Below are 24910 nucleotides of genomic sequence, written 5' to 3' on the forward strand. Positions count from 1 at the left end.
CCCATAGACTGAGGAGTTATACGGCAGCACAGGGGGACGATGGTTATACACATAGACTGAGGAGATATACGGCAGCACAGGGGGACGATGGTTATACCCATAGACTGGAGAGTTATACGGCAGCACAGGGAGACGATGGTTATACCCATAGACTGAGGAGATATACGGCAGCACAGGAGGACGATGGTTATACCCATAGACTGAGGAGATATACGGCAGCACAGGGGGACGATGGTTATACCCATAGACTGGGGAGTTATACGGCAGCACAGGGAGACGATGGTTATACCCATAGACTGAGGAGATATACGGCAGCACAGGGGGACGATGGTTATACCCATAGACTGGGGAGTTATACGGCAGCACAGGGGGACGATGGTTATACCCATAGACTGGGGAGTTATACGGCAGCACAGGGGGACGATGGTTATACCCATAGACTGGGGAGTTATACGGCAGCACAGGGGGACGATGGTTATACCCATAGACTGGGGAGATATACGGCAGCACAGGGGGACGATGGTTATACCCATAGACTGGGGAGTTATACGGCAGCACAGGGAGACGATGGTTATACCCATAGACTGGGGAGTTATACGGCAACACAGGGGGACGATGGTTATACCCATAGACTGAGGAGATATACGGCAGCACAGGGAGACGATGGTTATACCCATAGACTGGGGAGTTATACGGCAGCACAGGAGGACGATGGTTATACCCATAGACTGGGGAGTTATACGGCAGCACAGGGGGACGATGGTTATACCCATAGACTGGGGAGTTATACGGCAGCACAGGGGGACGATGGTTATACCCATAGACTGGGGAGTTATACGGCAGCACAGGGGGACGATGGTTATACCCATAGACTGAGGAGTTATACGGCAACACAGGGGGACGATGGTTATACCCATAGACTGAGGAGATATACGGCAGCACAGGGGGACGATGGTTATACCCATAGACTGAGGAGATATACGGCAGCACAGGGGGACGATGGTTATACCCATAGACTGAGGAGATATACGGCAGCACAGGGAGACGATGGTTATACCCATAGACTGAGGAGTTATACGGCAGCACAGGGGGACGATGGTTATACCCATAGACTGGGGAGTTATACGGCAGCACAGGAGGACGATGGTTATACCCATAGACTGGGGAGTTATACGGCAGCACAGGGGGACGATGGTTATACCCATAGACTGAGGAGATATACGGCAGCACAGGGGGACGATGGTTATACCCATAGACTGGGGAGTTATACGGCAGCACAGGGGGACGATGGTTATACCCATAGACTGAGGAGATATACGGCAGCACAGGGGGACGATGGTTATACCCATAGACTGGGGAGTTATACGGCAGCACAGGGTGACGATGGTTATACCCATAGACTGAGGAGATATACGGCAGCACAGGGGGACGATGGTTATACCCATATACTGGGGAGTTATACGGCAGCACATGGTGACGATGGTTATACCCATAGACTGAGGAGATATACGGCAGCACAGGGGGACGATGGTTATACCCATAGACTGGGGAGTTATACGGCAGCACAGGGTGACGATGGTTATACCCATAGACTGAGGAGATATACGGCAGCACAGGGGGACGATGGTTATACCCATAGACTGGGGAGTTATACGGCAGCACAGGGGGACGATGGTTATACCCATAGACTGAGGAGATATACGGCAGCACAGGGGGACGATGGTTATACCCATAGACTGAGGAGTTATACGGCAGCACAGGGAGACGATGGTTATACCCATAGACTGAGGAGATATACGGCAGCACAGGGGGACGATGGTTATACCCATATACTGGGGAGTTATACGGCAGCACAGGGTGACGATGGTTATACCCATAGACTGAGGAGATATACGGCAGCACAGGGGGACGATGGTTATACCCATATACTGGGGAGTTATACGGCAGCACAGGGTGACGATGGTTATACCCATAGACTGGGGAGTTATACGGCAGCACAGGGAGACGATGGTTATACCCATAGACTGGGGAGTTATACGGCAGCACAGGGAGACGATGGTTATACCCATAGACTGAGGAGATATACGGCAGCACAGGGTGACGATGGTTATACCCATAGACTGGGGAGTTATACGGCAGCACAGGGTGACGATGGTTATACCCATAGACTGGGGAGTTATACGGCAGCACAGGGAGACGATGGTTATACCCATAGACTGAGGAGATATACGGCAGCACAGGGTGACGATGGTTATACCCATAGACTGGGGAATTATACGGCAGCACAGGGTGACGATGGTTATACCCATAGACTGGGGAGTTATACGGCAGCACAGGGAGACGATGGTTATACCCATAGACTGAGGAGATATACGGCAGCACAGGGTGACGATGGTTATACCCATAGACTGGGGAGTTATACGGCAGCACAGGGTGACGATGGTTATACCCATAGACTGGGGAGTTATACGGCAGCACAGGTGGACGATGGTTATACCCATAGACTGAGGAGATATACGGCAGCACAGGGTGACGATGGTTATACCCATAGACTGGGGAGTTATACGGCAGCACAGGGAGACGATGGTTATACCCATAGACTGGGGAGTTATACGGCAGCACAGGGGGACGATGGTTATACCCATAGACTGGGGAGTTATACGGCAGCACAGGTGGACGATGGTTATACCCATAGACTGAGGAGATATACGGCAGCACAGGGGGACGATGGTTATACCCATAGACTGAGGAGATATACGGCAGCACAGGGGGACGATGGTTATACCCATAGACTGAGGAGATATACGGCAGCACAGGGGGACGATGGTTATACCCATAGACTGAGGAGATATACGGCAGCACAGGGGGACGATGGTTATACCCATAGACTGAGGAGATATACGGCAGCACAGGGGGACGATGGTTATACCCATAGACTGAGGAGATATACGGCAGCACAGGGGGACGATGGTTATACCCATAGACTGAGGAGATATACGGCAGCACAGGGAGACGATGGTTATACCCATAGACTGAGGAGATATACGGCAGCACAGGGGGACGATGGTTATACCCATAGACTGAGGAGATATACGGCAGCACAGGGGGACGATGGTTATACCCATAGACTGAGGAGATATACGGCAGCACAGGGGGACGATGGTTATACCCATAGACTGAGGAGATATACGGCAGCACAGGGGGACGATGGTTATACCCATAGACTGAGGAGTTATACGGCAGCACAGGGAGACGATGGTTATACCCATAGACTGAGGAGATATATGGCAGCACAGGGGGACGATGGTTATACCCATAGACTGAGGAAATATACGGCAGCACAGGGGGACGATGGTTATACCCATAGACTGAGGAGATATACGGCAGCACAGGGGGACGATGGTTATACCCATAGACTGAGGAGATATACGGCAGCACAGGGGGACGATGGTTATACTCATAGACTGAGGAGATATACGGCAGCACAGGGGGACGATGGTTATACTCATAGACTGAGGAGATATACGGCAGCACAGGGGGACGATGGTTATACCCATAGACTGGGGAGTTATACGGCAGCACAGGGGGACGATGGTTATACCCATAGACTGAGGAGTTATACGGCAGCACAGGGGGACGATGGTTATACCCATAGACTGAGGAGATATACGGCAGCACAGGGGGACGATGGTTATACTCATAGACTGAGGAGATATACGGCAGCACAGGGGGACGATGGTTATACTCATATTCTGAGGAGATATACGGCAGCACAGGGGGACGATGGTTATACCCATAGACTGGGGAGTTATACGGCAGCACAGGGGGACGATGGTTATACCCATAGACTGAGGAGTTATACGGCAGCACAGGGGGACGATGGTTATACCCATAGACTGAGGAGATATACGGCAGCACAGGGGGACGATGGTTATACCCATAGACTGGGGAGATATACGGCAACACAGGGGGACGATGGTTATACCCATAGACTGAGGAGATATACGGCAGCACAGGGGGACGATGGTTATACCCATAGACTGAGGAGTTATGCGGCAGCACAGGGAGACGATGGTTATACCCATAGACTGAGGAGTTATACGGCAGCACAGGGGGACGATGGTTATACCCATAGACTGAGGAGATATACGGCAGCACAGGGGGACGATGGTTATACCCATAGACTGGGGAGTTATACGGCAGCACAGGGGGACGATGGTTATACCCATAGACTGAGGAGTTATACGGCAGCACAGGGGGACGATGGTTATACCCATAGACTGAGGAGATATACGGCAGCACAGGGGGACGATGGTTATACCCATAGACTGGGGAGTTATACGGCAGCACAGGGGGACGATGGTTATACCCATAGACTGGGGAGTTATACGGCAGCACAGGGGGACGATGGTTATACCCATAGACTGGGGAGTTATACGGCAGCACAGGGGGACGATGGTTATACCCATAGACTGAGGAGATATACGGCAGCACAGGAGGACGATGGTTATACCCATAGACTGAGGAGATATACGGCAGCACAGGGGGACGATGGTTATACCCATAGACTGGGGAGTTATACGGCAGCACAGGGGGACGATGGTTATACCCATAGACTGAGGAGTTATACGGCAGCACAGGGGGACGATGGTTATACCCATAGACTGGGGAGTTATACGGCAGCACAGGGGGACGATGGTTATACCCATAGACTGAGGAGTTATACGGCAGCACAGGGGGACGATGGTTATACCCATAGACTGAGGAGATATACGGCAGCACAGGGGGACGATGGTTATACCCATAGACTGAGGAGATATACGGCAGCACAGGGGGACGATGGTTATACCCATAGACTGGGGAGTTATACGGCAGCACAGGGGGACGATGGTTATACCCATAGACTGAGGAGTTATACGGCAGCACAGGGGGACGATGGTTATACCCATAGACTGAGGAGATATACGGCAGCACAGGGGGACGATGGTTATACCCATAGACTGGGGAGTTATACGGCAGCACAGGGGGACGATGGTTATACCCATAGACTGAGGAGTTATACGGCAGCACAGGGGGACGATGGTTATACCCATAGACTGGGGAGTTATACGGCAGCACAGGGGGACGATGGTTATACCCATAGACTGAGGAGATATACGGCAGCACAGGAGGACGATGGTTATACCCATAGACTGGGGAGTTATACGGCAGCACAGGGGGACGATGGTTATACCCATAGACTGAGGAGTTATACGGCAGCACAGGGGGACGATGGTTATACCCATAGACTGAGGAGATATACGGCAGCACAGGGGGACGATGGTTATACCCATAGACTGGGGAGTTATACGGCAGCACAGGAGGACGATGGTTATACCCATAGACTGAGGAGTTATACGGCAGCACAGGGGGACGATGGTTATACCCATAGACTGAGGAGTTATACGGCAGCACAGGAGGACGATGGTTATACCCATAGACTGAGGAGATATACGGCAGCACAGGGAGACGATGGTTATACCCATAGACTGAGGAGATATACGGCCAAACAAAGTGGCGCTGATTCCGTGAAATCTCCGCTCTCTGTGGTCTGAAGATGCGTTTTTGGTGCGGTTTTGGCCTCAGCATTACATTTTTTTTTACATTTTTTTATGGGTTTTATAGAGAAAAAATATCAGTCATAAAATTTTTTACGCCATTTAGTGATCCTCGTAAATAATTTGACCGCTGTGTAGTGCGGGTCAGTAGGATTACAGGGACAGCAAATATGTCCTTGTAATTTTCTGATTTGTGTTATGTATAATTGACACAAAAAAACATTAAAAATTACAATATTTTTTCTTTTTTTTTTTTTAAGTAATTTTATAAGACGGAAAAAATCTCCTTTATTTTCCATTTTTAAAACAAATACATAGACATCGACTGCTGTGCACAATGTATCGGTACAGTCTGCCTGTGGAGTCAGAGCCTGCAATACAGATCAAGTACACAGAATACTCCATGTGAAATCTCCAGAGCCTGTGGCTCATTATCTTTAGCTCCTGCCTGTAATGTTCAGGGTTTTGGGATCGGCTACCGGGGAGACGCACAAAAATTAACAAGTTACATTTTTTTAATATAATAAAGTGTGTACCACTTATATATCACTAAAGTGATAATACAGCCATATACAGCACATATAATGCAGTGCGTACCGCCTATATAACACTACAGTAATATTGCGGCCATATACAGCACATATAATGCAGTGTGTACCGCCTATATAACACTACAGTAATAATACTGCCATATACAGCCCGTATATTAGTGTGTACCACCTATATATCACTACAGTAATAATACTGCCATATACAGCACATATAATGGTGTGTACCGCCTATATAACACTACAGTAATAATGCTGCCATATACAGCATATATAATGCCGTGTGTACCACCTATATAACACTACAGTAATAATGCTGCCATATACAGCCCGTATAATAGTGTGTACCGTGTACCACCTATATAACATTACAGTAATAATGCTGCCATATACAGCACATATAATGCAGTGTGTACCGCCTATATAACACTACAGTAATAATGCTGCCATATACAGCACATATAATGCAGTGTGTACCGCCTATATAACACTACAGTAATAATACTGCCATATACAGCCCGTATATTAGTGTGTACCACCTATATAACACTACAGTAATAATACTGCCATATACAGCCTGTATAATAGTGTGTGCCACCTATATAACACTACAGTAATAATACTGCCATATACAGCACATATAATGCAGTGTGTACCGCCTATATAACACTACAGTAATAATACTGCCATATACAGCCTGTATAATAGTGTGTGCCAGCTATATAACACTACAGTAATAATACTGCCATATAAGCACATATAATGCAGTGTGTACCGCCTATATAACACTACAGTAATAATACTGCCATATACAGCCCGTATATTAGTGTGTACCACCTATATAACACTACAGTAATAATACTGCCATATACAGCACATATAATGCAGTGTGTACCGCCTATATAACACTACAGTAATAATGCTGCCATATACAGCACATATAATGCAGTGTGTACTGCCTATATAACATTACAGTAATAATGCTGCCATATACAGCCCGTATAATAGTGTTTACCGCCTATATAACACTACAGTAATAATGTGGCCATATACAGCACATATAATGCAGTGTGTACCGCCTATATAACACCACAGTAATAATACTGCCATATACAGCACATATAATGCAGTGTGTACCACCTATATAACACTACAGTAATAATGCTGCCATATACAGCCCGTAAAATAGTGTGTACCAGCTATATAACACTACAGTGACAATACTGCCATATACAGCACATATATTGCAGTGTGTACCGCCTATATAACACAACAAAAATAATGCTGCCATATACAGCCCGTATAATAGTGTGTACCACCTATACAACACTACAGTGACAATACTGCCATATACAGCACATATAATGCAGTGTGCACCGCCTATATAACACTATAGTAATAATGCTGCCATATACAGCTCATATAATAAAAAGCAAAAAACGCAAATATCCTGAACTAAAAAGTAAAAAATATACTGCAAATAATGCATAAAGGTAATAATAATAAGGGTATTTAGTAAACATAATTTTGATCAAAATAATGTACAAGCCATCCTGCCACGTCACGGCAACCCTTGTGGGACAGTCCCTACTCTAGTATTTAAAACCTTTTCACTTGCCAAGTGGCGTGAATGTGAACAAGGGTCGAGCGGCTGAACCACTAGTAACAGCTTAGGCCAGACTGGATGGCTTTCCCAGCTCAGAAAGAGGGCGGTCACACCCATATATGCACTGAATGCACAACGAAATGAATAAAAAACAAATCTGAACTGAGAAAAGTAAGTTAATGTGTATGCACAATGTAAGTGCATATCAACACATGACCATTAACCAGAGAAAACAAAAAGCAAAAAACACAAATATCCTGAACTAAAAGTAAAAAATGTATACTGCAAATAATGCATAAAGGTAATAATAATACCTCATATAATGCAGTGTGTACCGCCTATATAACACTACTGTGATAATACTGCCATATACAGCATATACCGCCTATATAACACCACAGTAATAATACTGCCATATACAGCACATATATTGCAGTGTGTACCGCCTATATAAAACCACAGTAATAATGCTGCCATATACAGCACATATAATACAGTGTATATATAACACCGTTATATAAAGCACATATATCACCGCCATATAAAGCACATATAACACCGCCATATAAAGCACATACAGTATAACACCGCTATATAAAGCACATATAACACTGCCATATGAAGCACATATAACACCGCCATATAAAGCACATGTAACACCACCATATGAAGCACAGCACATGTAACACCGCCATATGAAGCACATGTAACACCGCCATATGAAGCACATGTAACACTGCCATATAAAGCACATCTAACACCACCATTTAGTGCGGTATATAGGTGCAGCGGCCACGTGTTTGTGCCGGGACGTCATTGTTGCACAGTGAAGTACAGAGGCCGGCGGGCACTGAGAAGAGGCAGCACGTGTGCGCGAGGGATTCGTGTTGGGTGTATGACTATTTTTCTTCTGATCTGGTGCTCATCTTGGCTGGACAGCTCCTACCAATAATACTGAGGGGCTTCAGCTTGCTTGTCCTCAGTGTGAGGGGCTTCAGCTCGATTGTCCTCAGTGTGAGGGGCTTCAGGTCGCTTGTGCTCTGTGTGAGGGGCTTCAGGTCGCTTGTCCTCAGTGTGAGGGGCTTCAGGTCGCTTGTCCTCAGTGTGAGGGGCTTCAGGTCGCTTGTCCTCAGTGTGAGGGGCTTCAGGTCGCTTGTCCTCAGTGTGAGGGGCTTCAGCTCGCTTGTCCTCAGTGTGAGGGGCTTCAGCTCGCTTGTGCTCAGTGTGAGGGGCTTCAGCTCGCTTGTGCTCAGTGTGAGGGGCTTCAGGTCGCTTGTGCTCAGTGTGAGGGGCTTCAGGTCGCTTGTCCTCAGTGTGAGGGGCTTCAGCTCGCTTGTCCTCAGTGTGAGGGGCTTCAGGTCGCTCGTCCTCAGTGTGAGGGGCTTCAGCTCGCTTGTCCTCAGTGTGAGGGTCTTCAGGTCGCTCGTCCTCAGTATGAGGGGCTTCAGCTCCCTTGTCCTCAGTGTGAGGGATGTCAGGTCGCTTGTCCTCAGTGTGAGGGGCTTCAGGTCACTTGTCCTCAGTGTAAGGGGCTTCAGCTCGCTTGTCCTCAGTGTGAGGGGCTTCAGGTCGCTTGTCCTCAGTGTGAGGGGCTTCGGGTCGCTTGTCCTCAGTGTGAGGGGCTTCGGGTCGCTTGTCCTCAGTGTGAGGGCTTCAGGTCGCTTATCCTCAGTGTGAGGGGCTTCAGGTCACTCGTCCTCAGTGTGAGGGGCTTCAGGTCGCTTGTCCTCAGTGTGAGGGGCTTCAGCTCCCTTGTCCTCAGTGTGAGGGGCTTCAGCTCCCTTGTCCTCAGTGTGAGGGGCTTCAGCTCCCTTGTCCTCAGTGTGACGGATGTGAGGTCACTTGTCCTCAGTGTGAGGGGCTTCAGGTCACTTGTCCTCAGTGTGAGGGGCTTCGGGTTGCTTGTCCTCAGTGTGAGGGCTTCAGGTCACTTATCCTCAGTGTGAGGGGCTTCAGATCACTCGTCCTCAGTGTGAGGGGCTTCAGGTCGCTTGTCCTCAGTGTGAGGGGCTTCAGCTCCCTTGTCCTCAGTGTGAGGGACGTGAGGTCGCTTGTCCTCAGTGTGAGGGGCTTCAGGTCGCTTGTCCTCAGTGTGAGGGGCTTCAGGTCGCTTGTCCTCAGTGTGAGGGGCTTCAGGTCACTCGTCCTCAGTGTGAGGGGCTTCAGCTCCCTTGTCCTCAGTGTGAGGGACGTCAGGTCACTCGTCCTCAGTGTGAGGGGCTTCAGGTCACTCGTCCTCAGTGTGAGGGGCTTCAGGTCACTCGTCCTCAGTGTGAGGGGCTTCAGGTCGCTTGTCCTCAGTGTGAGGGGCTTCAGGTCGCTTGTCCTCAGTGTGAGGGGCTTCAGGTCGCTTGTCCTCAGTGTGAGGGACGTCAGGTCACTCGTCCTCAGTGTGAGGGACGTCAGGTCACTCGTCCTCAGTGTGAGGGGCTTCAGGTCGCTTGTCCTCAGTGTGAGGGGCTTCGGGTCGCTTGTCCTCAGTGTGAGGGGCTTCGGGTCGCTTGTCCTCAGTGTGAGGGGCTTCGGGTCGCTTGTCCTCAGTGTGAGGGGCTTCGGGTCACTCATCCTCATTGTGAGGGGCTTCGGGTCGCTTGTCCTCAGTGTGAGGGGTGTCAGGTCGCTTGTCCTTAGTGTGAGGGGCTTCGGGTCGCTTGTCCTCAGTGTGAGGGGCTTCAGGTCGCTTGTCCTCAGTGTGGGGGGCTTCAGGACGCTTGTCCTCAATGTGGGGGGCGGCAGGTTGGGAATCCCCCTCCCCCCACCCAATATCATCCATAGTAGTGGCGACACTACAAGGAGCATCATCCATCGTACAGAAGCTGGAGGTCTCCTTATCCTGTAAGTGCAAAATAGTAGGACAGCGCCCCAATGGGTTAGTCGTCGATGGCCCTATTCGCTGCACGCACCCCATACACTTAACCCTTTGCGGTCACCACCCCTTATTCGTTGTTTATTGTGCTGAAAGCAGAGACCATTGCATCTGGCTGAAGACCATTGTGAATAATTTACAGGTCTCCTATCTGCAAAAGGAAGGAAAAAAGGGCCCGAGTTATCCGGAGAGTCAGTGCGGAGGGAGGAGATTGGCACTCCATGGGCAGCTCCTTTCCTCGTCTTCCCTCATTGCACAGTGTATGAGAGACAGAGGCGCACAGCTCCGGCAGCAGCTGAGGATTCGCCGCTCTTCTCCTTGCTGGATGACTGATCCCCTCAACTATGGCTTTAATAGTTCACCTGAAGACAGTGACGGACCTACGGGGAAAGGGCGACCGCATCGCCAAAGTGGCGTTCCGAGGTAAGCGCCCAGCACTCCAGTTATCCCAGCGTATATCATCGGAGGGATGGAGCATGACTGTGTGTATAGATGTGTGGGAGGGGGAGAAGGAAAAGTTCTCTGCAGAACTGGAGGAGGGAGAAGGTGATGGGGAAGCCCACCGTAACCCTGGGCAGGTTCTGCAATGTCCCACCTGGACCATAGGCATCTAGCGGTCTAAGGATCATCCTCGATCATAGGCATCTAGTGATGTAAGAACTGACCTGGCCATAGATGTCAAGTGATGTGAGGACCAACCTGGACCAAAGGTGTGTAGTGATGAAAGGATCAACTTGGACCATCGACAACTGGTGATGGAAGAATCAACCTGAACCATAGTCATCTAGTGATGTAAGGACTAACCAGGACCATAGACATCTAATGACGTAAGGACTAACCTGGACAATAGGCATGTAGTGATAAAAGAGATCAACCTGGACCATCTACAACTGGTGATGCAAGGACCATCCTAGACCATACGCATCTAATGTTGTAAGAACAAACCAAGATCATAGGCATCTAGTGAAGCAAGAATTTACCTGGACCATAGACATCCCGTGATGTAAAAAACCCACCTGGACCATAGACATCTAGTGATGAAAGGACTGACTTTGACCATAGATATCTACTGATGTAAGGACCGACCTTAACCATAGGCATACAGTGAAGTAAGGACCAATCTGGACCATAGACATCTATTGATGTAAGAAGCAAACGAGACCATAGTCTAGTGATGTAAGGCGCAACCTTAACCATAGACATCTACTGATATAAGGACCAATTTGGACTGTAGATATCTAGTGATGTAAGGACCAACCTGGACCGTAGATATCTAGTGATATAAGGACCGATCTGGACCAAAGACATCTATAAAGACCGATCTCGACCATAGACAACTACTGATTTTAGGAGCAACCCTGACCATAGATATCCAGTGATATAAGGACCATCATGGACCATAGGCATCTACTGATGTGAGGATAGACCTGGATCATAGACATCTAGTGATGTAAAGATCAACCTAGACCATAGGCATCCAATGATGTAAGGACCGATGTGGACCATAGGCATCCAGTAATGTAGGGACCATCCTGGACCATAGACATCTACTGATGTAAGGACTGACCACGACCATAGACACCTAATGATGTAAGAACCTACTAGGACCAAAGATATCTAGTGATGTAAGTACTAGCCTGGATCATATACATTTAGTGATGTAAGGATCAACCTAAACCATAGGCATCTAATGATTTAAGGACCAACCTGGACCATAGACATCTACTTCTGCAAGTGCCGATCTGGACCATAGACATCTAGTGATGTATGAACCTACCTGGACCATAGACATATGATGATGTAAGGACCGACTTGGACCATAGACATTTAGTGATCTAATGACTAACCTGGACCATAGACCTCTAGTGATGTAAGGACCAACCTGTATCATAGACATCCAGTAATGTAAAGACCAACCTTTGCCATAGACATATACTAATGTAAGGAGCAACTGGGATGATAGGCATGAAAGCACCGACCTGGGCCATAGACATCTACTGATGTAAGGGGCAACCGGGACCATATGCATTTTGTGGTGTAAGGAGCAAACTTGACCTCAGGCATGTAGTGATGAAAGGACCGACCTGGGCCATAGATAGCAAGTGAAGTAACTATCAACTTGGGCCATAGGCATCTAGTGATGTAAAGATCAACCTGGACCATAGACATTTACTGATGTAAGGAGCAACTGTGACCATAGTCCTCTAATGGTGTAAGGAGCAACCTAGATAATAGACATCTAGTGATGTAAGGACCAACCTGAACCCTAGGCATGTAGTAATGAAAGGACCATCTTGGACCATAGACATCTAGTGAAGTAACGATCAACCTGGGCCATTGGAATCTAGTGATGTAAGGATCAACCTGGATCTTAGACATCTAGTGATGGTAAGGAACAACCTGTACCATAAACATCTACTGATGTAAGGAGCAACTGAGACCATAGGCATCTAGTGGTGTAATGATCAACCTAGACCTTAGACATCTTGTGATGTAAGAACCAACCTGGACCATAGGCATCTAGTGATGCAAGAACAAATCTGTACCATACAGTAGACATCTAGTGATGAAAGGATCAACCTGGACCATAGACATCTAGTGATGAAAGGACTGACTTCGACCATAGATATCTACTGATGTAACGACCAACCCGAACCATAGGCATCCAGTGAAGTAAGGACCAATCTGGACCATAGGCATCCAGTAATGTAAGAATCAACCTGGACCATAGATATCTATTGACGTAAGGACCATCATGGACCATAGGCATCTAGCGATGTAAGGACCATCGTGGACCATAGACATCTATTGATGTAAGGACCATCGTGGTCCATAGACATCTAGTGATGTAAGGACTATCGTGGTACATAGACATCTAGTGATGTAAGGACCATCGTGGACCATAGACATCTAGTGATGTAAGGACTATCGTGGTACATAGACATCTAGTGATGTAAGGACTATCGTGGTAAATAGGCATCTAGTGATGTAAGGACTATCATGGTACATAGGCATCTAGTGATGTAAGGACTATCGTGGTACATAGGCATCTAGCGATGTAAGGACCATCATGGACCATAGACATCCTGTGATGTAAGGACCATCGTGGACCATAGACATCTAGTGATGTAAGGACCATCATGGATCATAGGCATCTACTGATGTGAGGATAGACCTGGATCATAGACATCTAGTGATGTAAAGATCAACCTAGACCATAGGCATCCAATGATGTAAGGACCGATGTGGACCATAGGCATCCAGTAATGTAGGGACCATCCTGGACCATAGACATCTACTGATGTAAGGACTGACCACGACCATAGGCACCTAATGATGCAAGAACCTACCAGGACCAAAGATATCTAGTGATGTAAGTACTAGCCTGGATCATATACATTTAGTGATTTAAGGATCAACCTAAACCATAGGCATCTAATGATTTATGGACCAACCTGGACCATAGACATCTACTTCTGCAAGTGCCCATCTGGACCATAGACATCTAGTGATGTATGAACCAACCTGGACCATAGACATATGGTGATGTAAGGACCGACTTGGACCATAGACATTTAGTGATCTAATGACTAACCTGGACCATAGACCTCTAGTGATGTAAGGACCAACCTGTATCATAGACATCCAGTAATGTAAAGACCAACCTGGGCCATAGACATATACTAATGTAAGGAGCAACTGGGATGATATGCATGAAAGGACCGACCTGGGCCATAGACATCTACTGATGTAAGGGGCAACCGGGACCATATGCATTTTGTGGTGTAAGGAGAAAACTTGACCACAGGCATGTAGTGATGAAAGGACCGACCTGGGCCATAGATAGCAAGTGAAGTAACTATCAACTTGGGCCATAGGCATCTAGTGATGTAAAGATCAACCTGGACCATAGACATTTACTGATGTAAGGAGCAACTGTGACCATAGTCCTCTAATGGTGTAAGGAGCAACCTAGATAATAGACATCTAGTGATGTAAGGACCAACCTGAACCCTAGGCATGTAGTAATGAAAGGACCATCTTGGACCATAGACATCTAGTGAAGTAACGATCAACCTGGGCCATTGGAATCTAGTGATGTAAGGATCAACCTGGATCTTAGACATCTAGTGATGGTAAGGAACAACCTGTACCATAAACATCTACTGATGTAAGGAGCAACTGAGACCATAGGCATCTAGTGGTGTAATGATCAACCTAGACCTTAGACATCTTGTGATGTAAGAACCAACCTGGACCATAGGCATCTAGTGATGCAAGAACAAATCTGTACCATACAGTAGACATCTAGTGATGAAAGGATCAACCAGGACCATAGACATCTAGTGATGAAAGGACTGACTTCGACCATAGATATCTACTGATGTAACGACCAACCCGAACCATAGGCATCCAGTGAAGTAAGGGCCAATCTGGACCATAGGCATCCAGTAATGTAAGAATCAACCTGGACCATAGACATCTATTGACGTAAGGACCATCATGGACCATAGACATCTAGTGATGTAAGGACCATCGTGGTCCATAGACATCTAGTGATGTAAGGACTATCGTGGACCATAGACATCTAGTGATGTAAGGACTATCGTGGACCATAGACATCTAGTGATGTAAGGACCATCGTGGACCATAGACATCTAGTGATGTAAGGACCATCGTGGACCATAGACATCTAGTGATGTAAGGACCATCGTGGTCCATAGACATCTAGTGATGTAAGGACCATCGTGGTCCATAGACATCTAGTGATGTAAGGACCATCATGGACCATAGACGTCTAGTGATGTAAGGACTATCGTGGACCATAGACATCTAGTGATGCAAGGACCTTCGTGGAACATAGACGTCTAGCGATGTAAGGACCATCGTGGACCATAGACATCTAGTGATGTAAGGACCATCGTGGTCCATAGACATCTAGTGATGTAAGGACCATCGTGGTCCATAGACATCTAGCGATGTAAGGACCATCGTGGACCATAGACTTCTAGCGATGTAAGGACCATCGTGGACCATAGACATCTAGCGATGTAAGGACCATCGTGGACCATAGACATCTAGCGATGTAAGGGCCATCGTGGACCATAGACATCTAGCGATGTAAGGGCCATCGTGGACCATAGACATCTAGCGATGTAAGGACCATCGTGGACCATAGACATCTAGCGATGTAAGGACCATCGTGGACCATAGACTTCTAGCGATGTAAGGACCATCGTGGACCATAGACATCTAGCGATGTAAGGACCATCGTGGACCATAGACATCTAGTGATGTAAGGACCATCGTGGTCCATAGACATCTAGTGATGTAAGGACTATCGTGGACCATAGACTTCTAGCGATGTAAGGACCATCGTGGACCATAGACATCTAGCGATGTAAGGACCATCGTGGACCATAGACATCTAGTGATGTAAGGACCATCGTGGTCCATAGACATCTAGTGATGTAAGGACCATCGTGGACCATAGACATCTAGTGATGTAAGGACTATCGTGGACCATAGACATCTAGTGATGTAAGGACCATCGTGGATCATAGACATCTAGTAAAGCAGGGACCTTTCAGGCACATCATTGTTAATTGATATCTCTGTGATAGATTATCTGCAAACAATACCAAAGAAGCTGGCCAGTGGACATTACCGCCTGTACACGAGGGTCACCGTACCGCACAGCTCCCGGGATCATAGCTATATGTAATATACAAATGTTGCTCCAGGACTGTAGCAGAGCTGAATATGTCCTGTTACAGCGTGGTGTAGCAGGGCTGATTATGTCCTGTGCAGCGTGGTGTAGCAGGGCTGATTATGTCCTGTGCAGCGTGGTGTAGCAGGGCTGATTATGTCCTGTGCAGCGTGGTGTAGCAGGGCTGATTATGTCCTGTGCAGCGTGGTGTAGCAGGGCTGATTATGTCCTGTGTAGCGTGGTGTAGCAGGGCTGAATATGTCAGCGTGGTGTAGCAGAGCTGAATATGTCCCGTACAGTGTGGTGTAGCAGAGCTGAATATGTCCCTACAGCGTGGTGTAGCAAAGCTGAATATGTCCTGTACATCATGGTGTAGCAGAGCTGAATATGTTCTGTACCGTGTGGTGTAGAGGGCTGAATATGTCCTGTGCAGTGTGGCGTAGCAGAGCTGAATATGTCCCGTACAGCTGAATATGTCCCGTACAGCGTGATGTAGCAGAGCTGAATATGTCCCTACAGCGTGGTGTAGCAGAGCTGAATATGTCCCGTACAGCTGAATATGTCCCGTACAGTGTGGTGTAGCAGAGCTGAATATGTCCCTACAGCGTGGTGTAGCAGAGCTGAATATGTCCTGTACATCATGGTGTAGCAGAGCTGAATATGTTCTGTACCGCGTGGTGTAGCAGGGCTGAATATGTCCTGTGCAGTGTGGTGTAGCAGAACTGAATATGTCAGCATGGTGTAGCAGAGCTGAATATGTCCTGTACAGTGTGGTGTAGCAGAGCTGAATGTCCCGTACATCGTGGTGTAGCAGAGCTGAATATGTCCTGTACAGTGTGTTGTAGCAGGCTGAGTATGTCAGCGTGGTGTAGCAGAGCTGAATATGTCCTGTACAGTGTAGTGTAGCAGAGCTGAATATGTCCCGTACATCGTGGTGTAGCAGAGCTGAATATGTCCTGTACAGTGTGGTGTAGCAGAGCTGAATATGTCCCGTACATCGTGGTGTAGTAGAGCTGAATATGTCCTGTACAGTGTGGTGTAGCAGAGCTGAATATGTTCTGTACAGCGTGGTGTAGCAGAGCTGAATATGTCCTGTACAGCATGGTGTAGCAGGGCTGAATATGTTCTGTACAGCGTGGTGTAGCAGGGCTGAATATGTCCTGTACAGTGTGGTGTAGCAGAGCTGAATATGTCCCTACAGCATGGTGTAGCAGAGCTGAATATGTCCCTACAGCATGGTGTAGCAGAGCTGAATATGTCCCTACAGCATGGTGTAGCAGAGCTGAATATGTCCTGTACAGCATGGTGTAGCAGAGCTGAATATGTTCTGTACAGCATGGTGTAGCAGAGCTGAATATGTTCTGTACCGCGTGGTGTAGGAGGGCTGACTATGTCCCGTACAGCGTGGTGTAGCAGAGCTGAATATGTCCCGTACATCGTGGTGTAGCAGAACTGAATATGTCCTGTACAGTGTGGTGTAGCAGGGCTGAATATGTCAGCGTGGTGTAGTAGAGCTGAATATGTCCTGTACAGTGTAGTGTAGCAGAGCTGAATATGTCCCGTACATCGTGGAGTAGCAGAACTGAATATGTCCTGTACAGTGTGGTGTAGCAGGGCTGAATATGTCCTGTACAGTGTAGTGTAGCAGAGCTGAATATGTCCTGTACAGTGTGGTGTAGCAGGGCTGAATATGTCCTGTACAGCATGGTGTAGCAGAGCTGAATATGTTCTGTACAGCGTGGTGTAGCAGAGCTGAATATGTCCCTACAGCGTGGTGTAGCAGAGCTGAATATGTCCTGTACATCATGGTGTAGCAGAGCTGAATATGTTCTGTACCGCGTGGTGTAGGAGGGCTGAATATGTCCTGTGCAGCATGGTGTAGCAGAGCTGAATATGTCCTGTACAGAGTGGTGTAGCAGAGCTGAATATGTCCCTACAGCGTGGTGTAGCAGAGCTGAATATGTCCCTACAGCGTGGTGTAGCAGGGCTGAATATGTTTTGTACAGCGTGGTGTAGCAGAGCTGATACTCCTCATACACCTGGCCTCAGTGTAAAATCAGTGACAATCCTCCAACTACCTCTGTATCCTGTATGATACTACTGTAGGGCTTCTTATGTGACAGAGGGACCTCTGTGCCCCCTTAGACACCAGGACCCTGGTGAGACCGGCTACACCCTGAAAGTGAACTTACTTCTTCATTCACAGTGGAGTTTTCATATTATTCAGGAACGTCCATCTGATTGATGCTGGTCTCCTGTTAGTTCCCAGGCTGCAGCACCTCACATCTCATTACTGCCCCCTGCTGGATTATTGCCTCTGTGTACTGTACCTGACTTTGTAAGCATTTGTCCTGTGCTGATCGTCTGCTACACCATGTCTGTTTCTCTAGTCACACCCAGAGCTGCATTTATAATGTTGCTGGTATTAATCTGTATTATACCCTGGTGTGATGTCAGAATTGTGCTGTATGCTCTGAGCCAATCAGCTACTTCCCTTCTCACACAAAGGGAGAAAGACTGCTGCTTCATCCTCCTCATCCCCTCTCAGACAAAGGCAGAGAGACTGCAGCTTCATCCCCCTCCTCCCATCACAGAGATCCAGACACTACAGCTTCATCCCCCTCCTCTCCTCTCACAGAGATCCCGACACTTCAGCTTCATCCCCCTCCTCCTATCACAGAGATCCAGACACTGCAGCTTCATCCCCCTCCTCCCATCACAGAGATCCAGAGACTGCAGCTTCATCCCCTCTCACACAGAGGCAGAGAGACTGCAGCTTCATCCCCCTAGTCTCCTCACAGAGAGCCAGAGAGTGCAGCTTCATCCCCCTCCTCCCATCACAGAGATCCAGACACTGCAGCTTCATCCCCCTCCTCCCCTCTCACAGAGATCCAGAGACTGCAGCTTCATCCCCTCTCACACAGAGGCAGAGAGACTGCAGCTTCATCCCCCTAGTCTCCTCACAGAGAGCCAGAGAGTGCAGCTTCATCCCCCTCCTCCCATCACAGAGATCCAGACACTGCAGCTTCATCCCCCTCCTCCCATCACAGAGATCCAGAGACTGCAGCTTCATCCCCTCTCACACAGAGGCAGAGAGACTGCAGCTTCATCCCCCTAGTCTCCTCACAGAGAGCCAGAGAGTGCAGCTTCATCCCCCTCCTCCCATCACAGAGATCGAGACACTGCAGCTTCATCCCCCTCCTCTCCTTTCACAGAGAGCCAGAGAGTGCAGCTTCATCCCCCTCCTCCCATCACAGAGATCCAGACACTGCAGCTTCATCCCCCTCCTCCCATCACAGAGATCCAGAGACTGCAGCTTCATCCCCTCTCACACAGAGGCAGAGAGACTGCAGCTTCATCCCCCTAGTCTCCTCACAGAGAGCCAGAGAGTGCAGCTTCATCCCCCTCCTCCCATCACCGAGATCCAGACACTGCAGCTTCATCCCCCTCCTCTCATCACAGAGATCCAGAGACTGCAGCTTCATCCCCCTCCTCCCCTCTCACAGAGATCCAGAGACTGCAGCTTCATCCCCTCTCACACAGAGGCAGAGAGACTGCAGCTTCATCCCCCTAGTCTCCTCACAGAGAGCCAGAGAGTGCAGCTTCATCCCCCTCCTCCCATCACAGAGATCCAGACACTGCAGCTTCATCCCCCTCCTCCCCTCTCACAGAGATCCAGAGACTGCAGCTTCATCCCCTCTCACACAGAGGCAGAGAGACTGCAGCTTCATCCCCCTAGTCTCCTCACAGAGAGCCAGAGAGTGCAGCTTCATCCCCCTCCTCCCATCACAGAGATCCAGACACTGCAGCTTCATCCCCCTCCTCCCATCACAGAGATCCAGAGACTGCAGCTTCATCCCCCTCCTCCCCTCTCACAGAGATCCAGAGACTGCAGCTTCATCCCTTCTCACACAGAGGCAGAGAGACTGCAGCTTCATCCCCCTAGTCTCCTCACAGAGAGCCAGAGAGTGCAGCTTCATCCCCCTCCTCCCATCACAGAGATCGAGACACTGCAGCTTCATCCCCCTCCTCTCCTCTCACAGAGAGCCAGAGAGTGCAGCTTCATCCCCCTCCTCCCATCACAGAGATCCAGAGACTGCAGCTTCAACCCCCTCCTCCCCTCTCACAGAGATCCAGACACTGCAGCTTCATCCCCCTCCTCCCATCACAGAGATCCAGACACTGCAGCTTCATCCCCCTCCTCTCCTCTCACAGAGAGCCAGAGTGACTGCAGCTTCATCCCCCTCCTCCCCTCTCACAGAGAGCCAGAGACTGCAGCTTCATCCCCCTCTTCCCCTGTCACAGAGAGCCAGAGACTGCAGCTTCATCCCCCTCCTCCCCTGTCACAGAGAGCCAGAGAGACTGCAGCTTCATCCCCCTCCTCCCCTGTCACAGAGAGCCAGAGAGACTTCAGCTTCATCCCCCTCCTCCCCTCTCACGGAGATCCAGAGACTGCAGTTTCATCCCCCTCCTCCCCTCTCACGGAGATCCAGAGACTGCAGCTTCATCCCCCTCCTCCCCTATCACAGAGAGCCAGAGACTGCAGCTTCATCCCCCTCCTCCCCTATCACAGAGAGCCAGAGACTGCAGCTTCATCCCCCTCTTCCCCTGTCACAGAGAGCCAGAGACTGCAGCTTCATCCCCCTCCTCTCCTCTCACAGAGATCCAGAGACTGCAGCTTCATCCCCCTCCTCCCCTATCACAGAAAGCCAGAGGTGTGCAGCTTCATCCCCCTCCTCCCCTCTCACAGAGAGCCAGAGTGACTGCAGCTTCATCCCCCTCCTCCCCTCTCACAGAGAGCCAGAGACTGCAGCTTCATCCCCCTCCTCCCCTTTCACAGAGAGCCAGAGAGACTTCAGCTTCATCCCCCACCTCCCCTGTCACAGAGATCCAGAGACTGCAGTTTCATCCCCCTCCTCCCCTCTCACGGAGATCCAGAGACTGCAGCTTCATCCCCCTCCTCCCCTATCACAGAGAGCCAGAGACTGCAGCTTCATCCCCCTCCTCCCCTATCACAGAGAGCCAGAGACTGCAGCTTCATCCCCCTCTTCCCCTATCACAGAGAGCCAGAGACTGCAGCTTCATCCCCCTCCTCTCCTCTCACAGAGATCCAGAGACTGCAGCTTCATCCCCCTCCTCCCCTATCACAGAAAGCCAGAGGTGTGCAGCTTCATCCCCCTCCTCCCCTCTCACAGAGGCAGAAAGATGCAGACTGGCCCCCTAATATGTAATAGTACAGGAGTTGGGTAATGGGCACATTGGCATTCAGCCCGGACAACCCGGAAACTGGCGCATGCGCAGTGCACTGCAGTGGGAGGCGCTGATGGACGGGATTGCATCTATTATCCAATATCATGCACAGACTATGAAAGAGACTGTAAACCCAGTAATCACAGAGTTATTGAAGTTCCTTATATTTACACAACCTCTTCTTGCTGTCAGTGAATGGAAGGAATTGAAGCACAAAGACTCCTAGAAAGTTGCCGACCTTTTTAGATGTTCTTGTAGTGGTGCAGCAGGGGCTGTGGTGGCCATTCAGGTCGGCACCCCATGACTAGATGTTTGGGCAGTTAGACATCTGCCGATCATCATCTACCCCTCGAAGCCCTCAGGTATCTCAGGCATGAAGCTCATAATCCACTGATGTCTGAGCCCCGTGCAGCCGATATATTGTGCATGGATGGAGCCACTCGGCAGCTGATGATGTTGTAGTCTGGCAGCGCGCCATGGAGATCATCCAGCTGAATGCACAGATAATGTACAGTACCATTATCTGAGAATAAAGGAAGGATCACACGGGGACTGAAGTGGCTGCTGGGGAGTCTGTGAATACAATGGAGCGTAGAAGCAGACGGGCCTGGTGTCCCTGGGCCCATAAGGAGCTCAGATCTGGGCCCATAAGGAGCTCAGATCTGGGCACTTCCTTCTGACCAACATTTATTCTCTTGTCGTAGGTAAAAACAGTTTCTGAAAGTCTCTCACCAGGATGTGATTTTGGGTGTCTCATGACGAAATAGAGCCATCGTCTTAGCCCTTTCACACCTATCCAAGGTACAGGTCACAAATGTTACATCAATGTGGGTCACACCCAACGCTGATCACAGGTTTTCAATGTTTCTCCCTTATCTGCAATCCAGCCCAGGAGGAGCTACATGAGTCAAGCAGGTCAGCCAACTTTGTCCACGTGCACAACCCACCACCAGTTTATCAACTCCAAAGTCCTGATCCAGTAGAGGTCCCATCAATTTGACCCACTCCAATCTTGCATTAATCAGCCATACAGTGGTTTGGTGATAATTTGTTTAGGCTGAGACAATCCCTGTAATATGAAAGCATCAGCATTTTGGGAAAAATATTCCACAAAATTTTACCAAAATTTGCAATGATCTCACCTTCTTTGTGACGGATTCTGGTCACCTGTTCCCTTTGGTTGCGTCTTTTCTTGACCACCTAAACCAATCCTGGTCTGGTCTTACCGAGATGTTCTTGGCATGTTGGGTTTGGCCTGCTCTTCTGTTGGGCATCTTCCAATACCAACCATACACTGTTCTTCATCCATTTTAGTGTGGTGGCTAAATAAGGTGCTGGCTACAACTGGATCTCTTTTTGTGAATGAACCAAACATCCACAAGTGGACAACAACCCAATTATGGACTGCTGGCCCAAGGTATAATTGAAAGCTTTTCGGCCCCATTGCAAATTCTGCACCATGACCCCCCCATCTACAAGGTGTCCATAAAACTGGTGGAGTTCTTAAGGCCCAATTCTAAATCTGCATCCCCTATAACTAAACTTTTGATAATGGGAAACTTAGACTTGACATAGGGCCTGAAAGTACCTCCTGTTAAGTGGAGGACTAAGGTAGAAATTTTGGTATTTGAGTCCAAGAACTTCAAACTCCACTTCTGTCTTGGTGGTCAAATCTAATAGGGGTGGAAATGGTTGAAAGATAAGTCTTGGGGAGAGAGAGGGGGCAATATAAATCCCAGAATCCTCCTCTAAAAAAAACATGGAGTCCTCACAACCCTTGGGGCCTTTTTCAACTTGGTGTTAGATTAATGAACAGTTCGGCATCTCAGAGACACCATTCGAAAGAAACTGGGTGGGAAGGATTTAATTGGTCGTTGATCATGGCGTGTTCTTGGGCTTTCTAGCTGGTAAAAGGCGTGAAAACCCAAAGTAGACCGACCCTCTTAGAGATACTATTATGAATGGAGACATCTCACCAACTTTTGTGGTCTTCAAAGGATGTTGTTGGGTTTATGACTAGTTCTGGCCATCCATGTGGTGACCAACCAGATCTTAACATCAAAGTCCATTCAGCCCCATTGACTTGTATGAAGTTGATACGCGATGCCAGACAGAACCCAAGGACAGGTGTAGCGTTGTTCCTAGGAGAGGACTGACATGTTTTTATAACCCTGCCTAATTACATTTCCATCAACCCCCTGAATGCCATGAAGGCCAATAACTGGAAGTCCCCACCCGGTACGAGCTGCCAGGTCTACTCCGCATCCTCCATGGTGACATCTTTCTCCCTCCCTCCAGCCGCCGGAGTTCATTCACGTTCAGCTCTTGGGGTTTTCGGCAGTAAGATCCTTGTTTTGCTCTCTGTTTAATCAATAGATGGAGGTGACAGAGAGGCCGGAGCTTAGGGAGCAATTTTACTCAATCACCATCGACAAGCGGGTGATGGATGGACGGAGAACACAATGTAACACAATAATGGCATGTCAACGCTGCTTCATCTCCGTAAATCCTGGAGACGTGCAATGTACAGCTCAGTTCTGGGTGTATGACATCCAGAAATATGGGAACATAATGGGGCACAGACTAGTCACAGACCAGTCTGCCCTTCAGAGGGCACTCCTGGGAGAGCCACCACTGATGCCTGCTCTGCGGTGGGTCATACATAAGGGTTATGCTTTGACGTGGGCACAACGGCTATAAATGGGGTGATATTGTTATGTGAGTGCTGTGGATGGTGCTACTATATACTGTTATGTGGGTGCCGTGGATAGCGCTGCTATATACTGTTATGTGAGTGCTGTGGATGGCGCTGCTATACACTGTTATGTGGGTGCCGTGGATGGCGCTGCTATACACTGTTATGTGAGTGCTGTGGATGGCGCTGCTATATACTGTTATGTGAGTGCTGTGGAAGGCGCTGCTATATACTGTTATGTGAGTGCTGTGGATGGCGCTGCTATATACTGTTATGTGAGTGCTGTGGATGGCGCTGCTATACACTGTTATGTGAGTGCTGTGGATGGCGCTGCTATATACTGTTATATGAGTGCTGTGGATGGTGCTGCTATATACTGTTATGTGAGTGCTGTGGATGGCGCTGCTATTTACTGTTATGTGAGTGCTGTGGATGGCGCTGCTATACACTGTTATGTGAGTGCTGTGGATGGCGCTGCTATACACTGTTATGTGAGTGCTGTGGATGGTGCTGCTATACACTGTTATGTGAGTGCTGTGGATGGCGCTGCTATATACTGTTATGTGAGTGCTGTGGATGGCGCTGCTATACACTGTTATGTGAGTGCTGTGGATGGCGCTGCTATACACTGTTATGTG

General features: G+C 48.7%; 1 protein-coding gene across 15 annotated transcripts in view; it reads left to right on the forward strand.

Moving 5' to 3' along the window:
• The first annotated feature begins 10773 nt into the window (after positions 1-10773).
• OTOF (otoferlin) overlaps positions 10774-24910 on the forward strand; it is a 339399-nt gene continuing 325262 nt past the window's right edge. For 4 of the 15 annotated variants that reach the window (XM_073561975.1, XM_073561985.1, XM_073561976.1 and 1 more), the window contains exon 1: positions 10775-11040. In XM_073561975.1, coding sequence (XP_073418076.1) covers positions 10962-11040 — 79 coding nt within the window. In that variant the 5' untranslated portion in view covers positions 10775-10961. Of the gene's footprint in view, positions 11041-24910 lie in introns of all 15 variants that reach the window. The other 11 variants (XM_073561973.1, XM_073561986.1, XM_073561983.1 and 8 more) reach the window with 5 other exon arrangements.

The sequence above is a fragment of the Dendrobates tinctorius genome, unplaced genomic scaffold, assembly GCF_039654945.1.
Source record: "Dendrobates tinctorius isolate UK_male_01 unplaced genomic scaffold, ASM3965494v1 ptg000332l, whole genome shotgun sequence".
Taxonomy (NCBI): domain Eukaryota; kingdom Metazoa; phylum Chordata; class Amphibia; order Anura; family Dendrobatidae; genus Dendrobates; species Dendrobates tinctorius.